The 13,721-nt window shown below is 33.3% G+C and overlaps 1 protein-coding gene across 1 annotated transcript in view; it reads right to left on the reverse strand.

The window, feature by feature from the left end:
- LOC123704242 overlaps nt 1–13,721 on the reverse strand; it is a 68,386-nt gene that overhangs the window by 25,347 nt on the left and 29,318 nt on the right. The window contains exons 23-31 of the mRNA XM_045652543.1: nt 13,346–13,450; nt 12,945–13,059; nt 11,953–12,116; nt 11,100–11,178; nt 10,388–10,567; nt 9,756–9,845; nt 9,222–9,323; nt 8,359–8,505; nt 7,711–7,853 (exon numbers count right to left, since the gene is read on the reverse strand). Of these exons, the coding sequence (XP_045508499.1) occupies nt 7,711–7,853; nt 8,359–8,505; nt 9,222–9,323; nt 9,756–9,845; nt 10,388–10,567; nt 11,100–11,178; nt 11,953–12,116; nt 12,945–13,059; nt 13,346–13,450 (1,125 nt within the window). The remainder of the gene's footprint in view (nt 1–7,710; nt 7,854–8,358; nt 8,506–9,221; nt 9,324–9,755; nt 9,846–10,387; nt 10,568–11,099; nt 11,179–11,952; nt 12,117–12,944; nt 13,060–13,345; nt 13,451–13,721) is intronic.

Below are 13,721 nucleotides of genomic sequence, written 5' to 3' on the forward strand. Positions count from 1 at the left end.
TTGGTCAATAAAACCTGTATTTTCAATAAATATATGTAATTCCTATTCGAATAGTCAAAACATAGTTCTGAATCTGCACAATAAGAGCTAGCGCGCAAGAGCAACTTTTGTCTCGTTCACTATTTAGTCTCTCCCATCAACTCTATGGGCTAGTAAGAAAGTGCGCGCACGTAGCGACGCAACTCCCCATACAGTTGATGGGAGAGACTAAATAGTGAAGGAGACAAAAGTTGCTCTTGCGAACTAGCTCTAACTCACTCACTACATTTTTTCGGGTTCATAATTTCATGATATGCACAGTACATTTATTCATAACTACAATTTTATTAAAACATCTCTATAGTCCTTTCCACCTAAGATGATTTCTGTGACACATCGATTTTTGACACGTGTAGAGATGTCTATACTGAAATCGTATCAATTGTTTCCGATAATCGATAATATTTTATATGGAAATGAAATCGATTTGAATAAAGTACCAAAATTAGTTTTTTCGGCATTTCGCCAACAATTATAGTAGAGCCATTTTAATAGGCAACATTTGACAGTTCAACAAAATTCAACAACGTAACCTAGTAACGACGACATAGAATAACATGATATTTCGTTTTGTTAGAACTGCACATTTGCTTAACTTTTTTCAATTACGATTACATATTTATAATAATGATGACCGATACAAGTAATTTTAAGATTTCATTTTACTGATAAACCATACTAAACATAATAAATAATTTCTGAATTGAAGAACTGACGTCGCTACAATTTTGTGTCAATAAACCTTTTTTATTTTTAAATACTAGAGACGTTACTCTAAAAATCGAAATCTGACATCTAGAATCGAATGCATTGATTATTTGTGAATAAAAATCATCATAAATTAATAAATTCGATTGACAAATGTTTCAAATCCGTATCGATTAATTCACTTTAATCGATGTTTTTAAGCAGGTTACCTCTCTTCGTTGATAAAACTGATAGACGTCAAATGTTGCCTATTAAATTGGCTCGACTATAACTAAGGAAACTTAGCAAACAACAGCAAAAAAAAGTCAACAATAACAATTAGTAACAATAACAGAATACCACGTAAAGTATCAATATAAAAATGCAACTTATATAGAAGGCTGAGGCACTCGTACAGACGATTGACTCGATTGACAAACGATCACAAGATGGGCGCCGATTTTATGTTTTCCAACTCTATGATTTTTCAACGATCCATTTCATGTACACGAATTGCGTAGGTATTATATTTTTGTGTTATTTTATTTTATTTTTCATTATATTAAAATAAACAATACTGTTTTTGATTTATAAGCTTAAGATGTTTCATTTTTATATTTTTGGTAATAATGCCGCCATAAAATAAAAATATTATGCTGTAATGTAGGTATTAGGTATAGGTGTGTACTTATACCTATATATAAATATAATAATGTGACTCCTATCAGATATCACTAAGGAATTTAGGTCACACGTGTCTTTAAAAACTATAAAGAATATTATATTTAATTATTTTAATTGTTACTGGAATATCATATTATTTCTCCTTAATTAGTAACTAGAGATAGTAATCCGACGCCTGTAATCGGATAGATATTTAGTTTAAGTACCTATTTACATTTTATTATAAAAAGGGGTAATTTCTCTAATAAAAGTCAGTGTATAACCAACCATCATTCGTTTTATTTCTCTCCACGCACACCACACATCACATGGCGACCCTGCCAGTGCGAGCGCGTCGGATAACAGTGTTCTAGAATTACGTTCCTTATTTGGCGCTGAAATCGGAGTTTCATCTTCATACGGAGAGCCGAAGGCTTCATAATAAATTATTATGGAGAATTACACCGAATTGGAGAATTATTTTTATACAAAATAAGTTGGGAAAGAGATTCTACATACGCAGATTGGTAAAGACAAAATGGGCAAGCAGCAATCTAAAGAAGTCGAAAAAGAAGAAGTATTTATAACACAGAGCGGACAGAACAACTACGCCCCAAACAACATCGCACCCTGGGAAAAATCAGAAACTATGTTCAATTTGACCGTGGTAATAGCAGTCATTTGTGGAATAATATTGGCGTATTCTGTTTACAAGAAGATGCACAAGCGACTTACAAAGAAGATACAGCGGCAAGCTACGGAAATAGTTTTGAAGTCACGTCGCGCCTCGGTTTAAAGGGATATAAAAAGTAAAACACAACTTGAAAACCCAGTTCAAAAGTGGCAATTAGTGTGTGCAGTGACTCGCAGTATACTTGTAAGTGGCAATTTTTCCTTTCCCTCTAATCTATTTTTATTTAATCACGTTTATCCTTTATGTAGAAATATAATTAAGATATTAGTTAAAATTATGTTTAAAAAAAATAATATATATAAATATATAATAATAAACATAAATGTCTAATATAATATTACAAAAATATTTAAATGATTTGCTAGAAATTAAGCAATATTTAGTTAAGTTTGGAATTAAACGTCTTAAAAGTGAAACAGCATTCGAAAAATACGAAGTAGCTAAACAAATATACAAGGAGTATAAAAACTATATACAAGTGGTAGAAATTAAAGTAGAAGAATTAAGTGTAACATTAGAAATAGATAGTCTTTTTGATAAAATCAAAAATCTTATGGCAATCATGTCGACAAAACCAGAATTTGAATTAAAAACGGCAGTTTCTCTGTTGCCCGTAATGGACGACACAGAAAATGTCACTCTGCAGTTAATAGATGCTATTGAATTATATGTGACAATGATTTCAAAAGAAAGTATTACAAATCTTATTCAATTTGTTTGCAAGACACGGTTGTCACGAAACGCGAAATTAAGATTAAAAGATACCTATAGTAGCGTAGAAGAAATGGTTAGTGACATGAAAAAGCACCTCCTAACTACTAAGTCAGAAATCGCTTTGCAGAAAAAACTATTAAATTGTTATCAAGGAAATCGGTCGATAGATAAATTTGGAACAGAGCTCGAGCAACTGTTTGTTAACCTTACCATCTCACAATCAAAAGGAAATTCAGACACGTTCAGTATTCTGAAATCCATAAATGAAAAACAGGCAATACATAAATTCGCCGATGGTCTACGGAATGACAGATTGAAAACTGTTATAGCTGCACGAAATTACAATTCGTTAAAGGACGCTATTCAAGGCGCAAAGGATGAGGAAGTAACGATGACTTCTCCATCATCTGACCAAGTATTCTTTGCAAAAGGAAGACCCTATCATCGGGGACTCCAAGGATCTAGACACTGTGGAAAATCATATTCCTATACTAATTCAAGGTCACCAAAAACACAATTTAAGAATACATTCACCAACTATTCATGTGGTAGGATTCAAGGGAATTTTCAAAGAGGTCGAGGTAAAACAAACGGAAGGAATAAATCAAATACCCGTAGTACTCAACCATATACTCATAAAAACAGAAACCAGCATCAGCAGGTAAATTTGGCCCAAAGTTCGCAAAACGAAGAGGACGAAGATGAGCAAAGCTCGATACCGAAGTGGTTTTTTCGACGATAATGAATTCGTATTAAGTTATAACAACATGAATTCAGTAAAATTTTATATAAATCATAAGAAACTAAATTTTCTATTAGACACTGGAGCATCCTTATCTATAATTAAAGATATTGCTATACAACATACTAAACACAAAGTTACCCAAAAAACAACACAAATTAAGGGCATTGGTGGAAAAATAACCTCAGACAGATATACAAAATTAACATTGAAATGTAAAAATGAAAAATTTGAACATAAATTTCATATATTTAAAACATTACCATTAAACATTGACGGCATACTCGGACAAGACTTTTTGTCGAGATACAAATCATTACTAAATTTTGAAAACCAAACATTAACGCTTCAAACAGATTCAAAGTATACAACAATACCAATAGACATGTTTTCAACAGAAGATATAAACACAACAAGCATAAAACTGCCACCCAGATGTGAAAAAATAATTAATATAAAAACGAACCATACTAGCAACTGTGTAATAACTTCAAAAGAGGTGTGTGATGGAGTATTCATAGCTAATACTTTGAATAAAGCCAGAAATGGAAAAATATCGATACATATTATGAATACTAGGGAAACAGAAGTAGTTTTACATTGTTTCACACCCGAAATAATACCTTTAGACGAGTTTGAATGCTTTACATTTGAAGAAGTAACAAACAATGGAGAAAGAGTTAAAAGGTTATTCGATTTACTGAAACTAGAAAACATGAACACAGAAGAACAGAAAAGTATTGCAAGTATATGTGCTAAGTTTGCAGATATATTCCACTTGTCGGGTGATCGACTGAACACTTGCAATTTATACGAACAGAAAATACACCTAAAAGAAAATACCAATCCAGTTTACTCTAAACCTTACAGACTACCTCATTCACAGAAAGCGGAAATTAGTAAACAAATACAGGAAATGATAGACAACGATATTATCGAGGAATCAACTTCAGAATGGTCCAGCCCATTACTGATAGTGCCTAAGAAAATAGGAGCAAATGGTGAAAAGAAATGGAGAGTTGTACTAGATTACAGAAAACTAAATGATTGTATCAAAGACGATAAGTTCCCATTGCCAAATATTACCGAAATATTGGACTCTTTATCAGGAGCTATGTATTTTAGTCACTTAGATCTCAATCAGGGCTATTATCAAATGAAATTAGATGCAGAAAGCCGAAAATATACAGCATTTGTAGCTGATAAACATTATCAAATGAAACGTTTACCAATGGGTCTAAAAACAAGCCCTAGCGCATTCAGTAGAGCGATGACAATTGCATTATCAGGATTAAATTATGAAAAATGCATAGTCTACCTGGATGATATTATTGTGATGGGAAGAAATTTAAATCAGCATAATAAAAATCTTATTGATGTATTCTCACGTTTAAGAAAAGTAAATATGAAATTAAACCCATTAAAATGTAATTTTTTGAAAAAAGATCTTTTGTACCTAGGTCACATCGTTACACCAGAAGGTATAAGACCAGATCCAGAAAAGATTAAAGTCATGCAAAATTATCCAACTCCTAAAAACGCAGATGAAGTCAAAAGGTTTGTTGCGTTTGCCAATTATTATAGAAAGTTCATACCAAATTTTGCAAACATTACAGCAAGTTTAAATAATTTAATCAGAAAAAATGTTAACTTCAATTGGACTACAGATTGTCAAAATTCTTTTGAAACTTTAAAACATACACTATGTAACCCGCCTTTATTGCAATATCCAAATTTTGAAGAAAGTAATGAGTTCATTATTCATACAGACGCTTCAGGGTTAGCGATTGGAGCTGTTTTATCAAATCAAGACAAAAGACCAGTAGCATATGCCAGTCGTACTTTAAACAAAGCTGAAAGAAACTATCCTGTGATAGAAAAGGAACTTTTAGCAATTGTATGGGCTATCAAATATTTTCGACCTTACATTTATGGAAGAAAGTTCAAAATTTGTACAGATCATAGACTATTGATATACTTATTCAACATGAAAGACCCATCGAGTCGACTTACCAAATTCAGGCTATGTTTAGAAGAATACGATTTTGTAATAGAATACACGCGAGGAAAAGATAATGTCGCTGCAGACGCTTTATCTCGTATAGTATTAACAACGGACGACCTAAAGTCTATTAATAATAAAGTCAATTGCCTCATGGTTATGACTAGAAAACAAAGAAAAATGATGGATGAAATGGAAAATAAGAAGAAGGATAACGATGAAAAAGCTGACGATTGGACTGATCACCCAAGAGTCGTAGAAATACTTAAACGGACAAAAAATTCGATAGAATTCAATTTGGAGACTAACGAATATACGAAGAACGAGACATGTTCAGAAAATGTCCATAGTAAAGAAAAAACATTTATGTATACACCTTCAAGGAATATGGTTACAATGAATCCTAATTCTAGATCATGGTTGAAACGAGCTTTCGCAGTGAGAGAATTAGAACAATTCTGTAACAAAGAAAATATTCAAGAATTATGCATAATAAAAAATGAAAGAAATGAAAAATTAATAAAAGAGCTAGCTCAGGAAGTAAAAAATATAAATAAGTGGCAAGGACCACGGATATGCATATTAAAAGGTGTAGTAAAAATAGAAAATATGGATGACAAAAAGGTCATACTAAATGATTTTCATATATTACCAAGCAGTGGACATGCTGGTATAAGAAGAATGACGAATAACATAAAGAAACGTTACTACTGGACAAATATGGACAATGACATATATAACTTTGTGAATAAGTGTGAGCAATGTCAAAAGCAGAAATTTCATAAGCAAGTGAAGCAACCTATGTGCATTACTAGCACTGCATCTTCAGCTTTTGAAAAAATATTTCTTGATACAGTTGGTCCAATAACACGAGATGTTAATGGAAATGCCTATATACTAACACTACAATGTGAGTTGACGAAATACGTGGAAGCATACCCAATACCAAATAAGGAAACAGACACAGTAGCTCGTGCTTTCGTTGATAATTTTATTTTACGATACGGTATTCCACAGACGATTGCAACTGACAGAGGTACTGAGTTCATTTCAGCAACTATGAAAGATGTTTGTAGATTGTTAGAAGTAAAGCAAATACAATCAACAGCATATCACCACGAAAGTATTGGTTCTTTAGAAAACTCGCACAAAACATTGGGAGCGTTTCTAAGGATTCAAACTAACAACCAAACTCAAAATTGGAGCTCTTGGTTACAATATTGGTGTTTTGGATATAATACAACGGTTCATAGTGAAACACAATATACACCTTATGAACTTGTATTTGGTAAATTGTGTGGTATACCAAGTAATCTTGTAAATAAAATTGATCCAATTTACAATTTTGATAACTACCCTATTGAGTTAAAATACAGGCTACAAAAATCCCAGCAAGAAGCAAGAGAAAATTTAATACAGTCCAAATTACGTAGAAAAATCAATTATGATAAAACAACAAATTCAATTAACTATAAAGAGGGAGATCTATTACTTGTTAAAAAAGAAAATAGAGAAAAGTTGGATCAAGTTTATATGGGACCATACAAAGTAATAAGTGATATGAATTTCAATGTAAAAATATTACAAAATGGTAAAGAAAATATAGTTCATAAAAATAGAACAATACCGTATCATATATAAAAAAAATGTATTAGATATTTTTTTTAAAAAAAAAGGAGAGAGATGTAATGTAGGTATTAGGTATAGGTGTGTACTTATACCTATATATAAATATAATAATGTGACTCCTATCAGATATCACTAAGGAATTTAGGTCACACGTGTCTTTAAAAACTATAAAGAATATTATATTTAATTATTTTAATTGTTACTGGAATATCATATTATTTCTCCTTAATTAGTAACTAGAGATAGTAATCCGACGCCTGTAATCGGATAGATATTTAGTTTAAGTACCTATTTACTTACATTTTATTATAAAAAGGGGTAATTTCTCTAATAAAAGTCAGTGTATAACCAACCATCATTCGTTTTATTTCTCTCCACGCACACCACACATCACAATGCACTAAAATTATTTTTGCGTTTTAAACATAAAATACGTAATTCGGAACACGACGAAGTGTCACAGGAATCATCCTACGTGAAAAGGACTATAATATTTAATTAGTTCACTGATTCCATTATTTCCTATCAACCATACATTACCTGATTATCCCTATTAGGCTGGTCCAAAAAGTAATTCTCGTTTTGAGCCACTCTTCCACGAACCGACGCAACGGCTCGACCGAGACGCGTGAAATATTTGCCAATAGCTGCGTCTTCTAACGGGTCTATTAAAACTTCGCCCTCTGTTTAGAAATAAATAAAGAAATATATTAATTATAATAATGTTAATTGCATGCCACACAGAGAAAAATAGTGTGCCGAGCACACGTGTCAGAAGTGAAACTTCTTTAAGCGCGTTGACAGTAAAATTTCTAAGTCGCGTCATGATAATACCGTCACGTCATGGTGTAAGGCGACGATGGTGGTATCTTTAATCTTAAATTTGATATTTTTTGATTTTATGGCATTCAAATGCTTTATAAATATAAATTTAAAAAGAATAGAAAAAATTGAATCTTGCCAAAGAAGTTTCACTTCTGACACGTGTGCACACGCAATTTTTAAGCTATTGCATAGCTTCTATCGCGGGCCTTGAGCGCGGGGACCGAATCGAGAAGTTCCGTAACGAAAAAACCTCACGCTCCCCACTCCGACGGACGGAGGTGTGGCTTGAAGGCATAGCATGCAATAGCGCAACCGCCCCAGTCCCCGAGTAACACACGCCGTTTTTTTATTTTTTTCACTCACCCTCCTCATCTGCTCCTTCATCTTCTCCTTTTGGTGCCGCCGGTTGTTTCCTCTCCTTTAGTACAGATGTCAGTTCGTTGGTAATTTTTACTGGGTACAACTTGTATGGGGCCAGGCATTGCTTCCTGTCTAGACCGCCTTGTAATGCTGGAAATTCGTAGTTAGTAATAGTTAATTTATTCCGAATAAAATGCTGTAGTAAAACTCAGAACTGAGTAGAATGAAAAAACTTTTCTTCGGCAAAATGGCAACTTGAAATTTCAGTCAGAGGAAACTTAAATAATTTACAAGAAGGCTTATGGAATATATTTAGTAAAGTTGGTTAATAGCTATGTCCACACTATGCACTTTCATCTTCAACTTTCGTCTTCATCTTTCTATTCAACTTTCGTTTGTCGCTTTCCATATTGAATGCGTTAACGAACGCAACGCCAATATAGTCATTTAGTTCATTCGTAGTTTGTCAGCTTGTGGAAACATGTGCGACGACAACATTTTACTTACTGGAATATGTGCTGCTTACTTGGTCATAAGAAATTCCAGAAAAAAAAGAACCAAGCGAAAGTTTTGGATACGAGGCTATTACAATAATGTGATTATGAGAGAACTACGAGAAGATAAAGATATTCTTTTTAAAAATTTTTGCGCTGTGACGCATGCCCTTGATGAACGAAAAAAGGCACAGTGTGGACATAGCTAAAAATGTTTTTCAGAATGAAAATATTTAGGAAGAAAATTGATACAAAGATATCTTATGAAACTAGTAGGTACTAGAGGTTTTACAATAATGGTAATAAATTTAAAATTATTCTTTTTTAATCGAGAAACTAGAGTATATTATAATAATTATAAAAAAAACATACTGAGTTTATCGATAAATTCTCCAGGGCTTGCAAACACCATCAAAGCTGGACAAGACTCAGGCGGGACAAACTCAGGCTCCGGCTCAGGTTTCTCTTCACCCTCTGTTAAAAAGAAATAATTAATAAAACGAGTACAGAAATAATTTAACTCATATTTGAAATGCTGACAATACATAATATACTAATTTAAAATCCCAAACAATTAGGTACTCAGATACTAAAAACCGATTTCCAGTTACCAATAAATAAATAAAAATTTTCCAGTAAAAATTGTTAAAGGGCTGATTTTTCAATTCTTGGTTAAAACTTATTCATCGAATAACATATTAAACTACATTTTCAAAAATGTATTCTAATTGTCCGTATTTGACACTTTACGGGTGACATTTTAAAATGTTCGTGTAATACTTTACTGGACGGACAAATGTTAACTAAGGATTGAAAAATCGGCCCTTATTGAGATAAAAAATGAGTGAAGCTAGGGCGGACCGCTAGTTTTACACATAAATTTCTTAGTATTAACAAATAACAAACCTCCACCAGCCTCTTCCTCTTCCTCCTCAGCCCCATCACCACCTTCACCGGCCATCTCGTCTTTGATACGTTGTAATCTTATTTCATCACCTGGTGATGTATTTTATTTGTTATCATCATCATCGTCAAGATTATCATCACCAATATTAGTATCATCATTATTAAAACAAGAATATGATTCATAGTATGTATTTTTTAACAATTTAAACTGCTAGACTATAAATTATTTACTTTAATATCAAGCTTGACTTATTGTTGTTTAAATGTTAACCTCTTTTTTGTTTTGAAATGAATGGATTTAGTTACGATTTTCTATCAGAAAGAAAGAAAACAACTAAACATAATTACTGAACTAACTTTTAAAAGCACCTTCCTTCTCACCACTAAAACCATACTTACGTTTTCGCCAACTTTTTCAACGTTTTAATATATTGCATAGCTTCTATCGCGGGCCTTGAGCGCGGGGACCGAATCGAGAAATTCCGTAACGAAAAAACCTCACGCTCCCCACTCCGACGGGCGGAGGTGTGGCTTGAAGGCATAGCATGCAATAGCGCAACCGCCCCAGTCCCCGAGTGAGTGAGTGTTTTTAATGTTTCGAACGTTTTTTTGTGTCTTTTTTCCTTACTTACCCTTGGTAATCCTCTGTCTGGTCAACACGCCCTTATTCAAAGTGGGCGCTGGGTCAAACGCCACCACTTTACCACCAGATCTCATCCAAACTCCCATCTGGTGGTAGTCACCAACGAGCAGCGATACAGATGTGGGTTTCGTTTCGTCATACCACATTTTGAACAGGGCGTCTTTTATTTCTGGACAAGGAATATTATTTTCATGAAATGCTATAAGGTTAGGCTAAATTGTGTTACTTATTTTATGATGTTTACTGGAATAACTTCTTTATTATATTTCTAATATAGAAATTGTTTGTTGTTTCTTGCTTATTAGTATTATCATGTAAAAATTTGATCAAAATCGGTCCAGCTTTTGAGGTTATAAGAAAATTCCGACGATAGGAATAATAATTTGGGTTTAATAACAACGTTCAAATGGTTATTCATATTATTATTTAATAGCTACCGATTTAACTTCTTTATAAGTAACTAGCTCTCCGCCTGCGGCTTCGCCCGCGTTTTCAAAGAAAAACCCGCATAGTTCCCGTTCCCGTGGGATTTCCGGGATAAAACCTAGCCTATGTTACTCGTGGATAATGTAGCTTTCGAATGGTGAAAGAATTTTTAAAATCGGTCCAGTAGTTTATGAGCCTATTCATTACAATCAAACAAACAAAGTTTTCCTCTTTATAATATTAGTGTAGAAAAGTAAAAATTAACACGATCTTACGTTTCATAGGCTCTTCCTTTTCTTCTTCTTCCAATTCCTCTCCAGTCTCCTTTTCTGCGGCTTCCTCTTCGCCGCCCTCCTATTATTAATAAATAATAAGGTTTAATTTAGGTTTTAAATTAAAAAGTTCACCAACATAACTATAGTATAATTTTTAAAGTAACTTTTCGTTTTTATTTGCTAATCTGTATTTTTTTGTGATCTATTTCGTTACACTGTAATATTGCAATTCACTTATATTTACTTTCATCGTTGTTCTTTGGCAGAAATTTGTGCAGCATTTTGTATAGTAGGTATAAATACATCAGTATACTAATACTAGCTTTCCACCCGCGGCTTCGCCTGCGTTTTCAAAGAAAAACCCGCATAGTTCCCGTTCCCGTGGGATCTCCGGAATAAAACCTATCCTATGTGTTAAGCCAAGTTAGCCTCTTTATGTGTGCTAAATTTCATTGTAATCGGTTCAGTAGTATTTGCGTGAAAGAGTAACAAGTACACACACACACACACACACATCCTCATAAACTTTCGCATTTATAATATTAGTAGGATCACCTATGTTGGTTAAATTCACAAAACAAAGTTTTATATAATGTTAATTTAAATAATCCATACTAATATTATAAATGCGAAAGTAACTCTGTCTGTCTGTCTGTTACTCAATTACGCCTTAACTACTGAACCAATTTGCATGAAATTTGGTATAGAGATATTTTGATACCCGAGAAAGGACAAAAGTAGCCTAAGTTTTATCCCGGAAATCCCAGGGGAACGAGAACTATGCGGGTTTTCTTTGACTGCGCGGGCGAAGCTGCGGGTGGAAAGCTAGTAAACTATAAAATCATCCACTTACCCCTTGTGGTTCGTCAGGCAACCGCAACGGCAACCTTATAGCATCCCCGAGTTCAATCGAAAACGTATTTGCTCCCATTTCGAATTTCTCAGTTAAATCTTCTGGTAAAATTTCCTTTTTGCCCGTTTTCTTCACGTGATTGAGGTAATAGTCGACGCCAGCATCTGTTTTGGGTTAGAAATTAATGAATAAAATAAAAAATTCTTTATTGCACACTAAATACAGGATTGACCGTCTCCTTGGTACAGTGGTTAACGCGTGAGCATAGAACCGAAGGGTCCTGGGTTCGATTCCCGGTGGAGACGAAGATAAAAAAATGTCTCGGTCTGGCGGGACACAGAAGACTGATCACCTACTTGTCCCTAAAGAAAATCGATCAGTGAAACAAATGTATAATGCATCTGCCCCTTACCCTACTTGGGGACACGGGACTTCACTTTTTAATTACAGGATTAGAAACTAAGAGCTATACAAGTAATAACATGTACAGAGGGCGGTCTTATCGCTGTAAGCGATTTCTGCCAGACAACCCGAGATTAGATTGAATTAAATAAAAAACGTGAAGATAATATTTAAAATTATAATCATCTGCAAATAAAATAGACAGACTTCGATAACGAACGAATCTGTCTTTCAATGACTTCTTTAATTTATTAATTCATTTTGAATAAAGATATGCCTACAGATTCAATTTTGTACGTAAAATGACTTATAATGTATGCAAGTAATTTTATGTATAATTAATATCTGTTTATGTTTCACATATTCACAATGAAAACTTTATAGAATAAAAATTGGTAATTTTATCTAAATTAAATATATTAAATATATTATCTGTATTTTTATGTAATTAAATAGTAAACGACAAAATAATATGTAATGACGATTCAAAAGTGCTTATAGAAGAAGTCTAATTGAATAAATAAATGTTTTTTAATACGAATAAATAAATTCTATTCTATATTTCCATCTATACGAACACACAAACTCACCAAGAAAGTTATACATATGATCCTGGTGCATATGAGGCGGTGGTACCGACTCAGTGGCCGCGGCAAATGCAGCCGCACACGGTAGAGCTAGAGTACGACCGGCCATGTCTTCTTCCTAATGGAAAAAAAATGTGTGCGTGTACTTGTGTACACACGTAAGAAGTGAAACTTCTTTATGACCTTATCAAAAAATAATTTACTATATGCAACTTTACAGAAATACGTTGAATCACGCGCGGTAGGGATAAGAAAAAGATGGCGCGTAACGGAAAAATGTCACGCGTAACGAAAAAATGTTACACTAATTTTTTTCCATATCTTACGTGTATACACTAGTACACGCACACATTTAAAAAAAAACATAACATTTGTATGCAATTATAAATTAAATTTAGACTCACTCCAATTCCCGCCTTCTCAGCCAACTTTCCAAGAGCGGTATTCTCACCACGTGGTCCCATCATAATAGCCGCTGTTCCTTTAGAAATCCACTGGAAGGCTTTACTCTGTAAAAAGTGAAATATATTAAATTTTAAATCTTCGTAATTGACAGTCTATTTAAAAAAAAACTATGTGAAATATCCAAGTTTTCTTTTGTACACCAAAATTGAAAATAATATATTTTTTTAAAACCACGAGTTGTTGTGTTGTGCATTTCACACACACAGGTACATTGTTCATCGTTCCCCGGTGATAAGTTACCGAAAATCACATTCACAAAGTACTTGATGGCGTCAATCAAACATACATAAACACACAAAAAAGTCTTCATAATTC

This window comes from Colias croceus, chromosome 29, assembly GCF_905220415.1.
Source record: "Colias croceus chromosome 29, ilColCroc2.1".
Taxonomy (NCBI): Eukaryota; Metazoa; Arthropoda; class Insecta; order Lepidoptera; family Pieridae; genus Colias; species Colias croceus.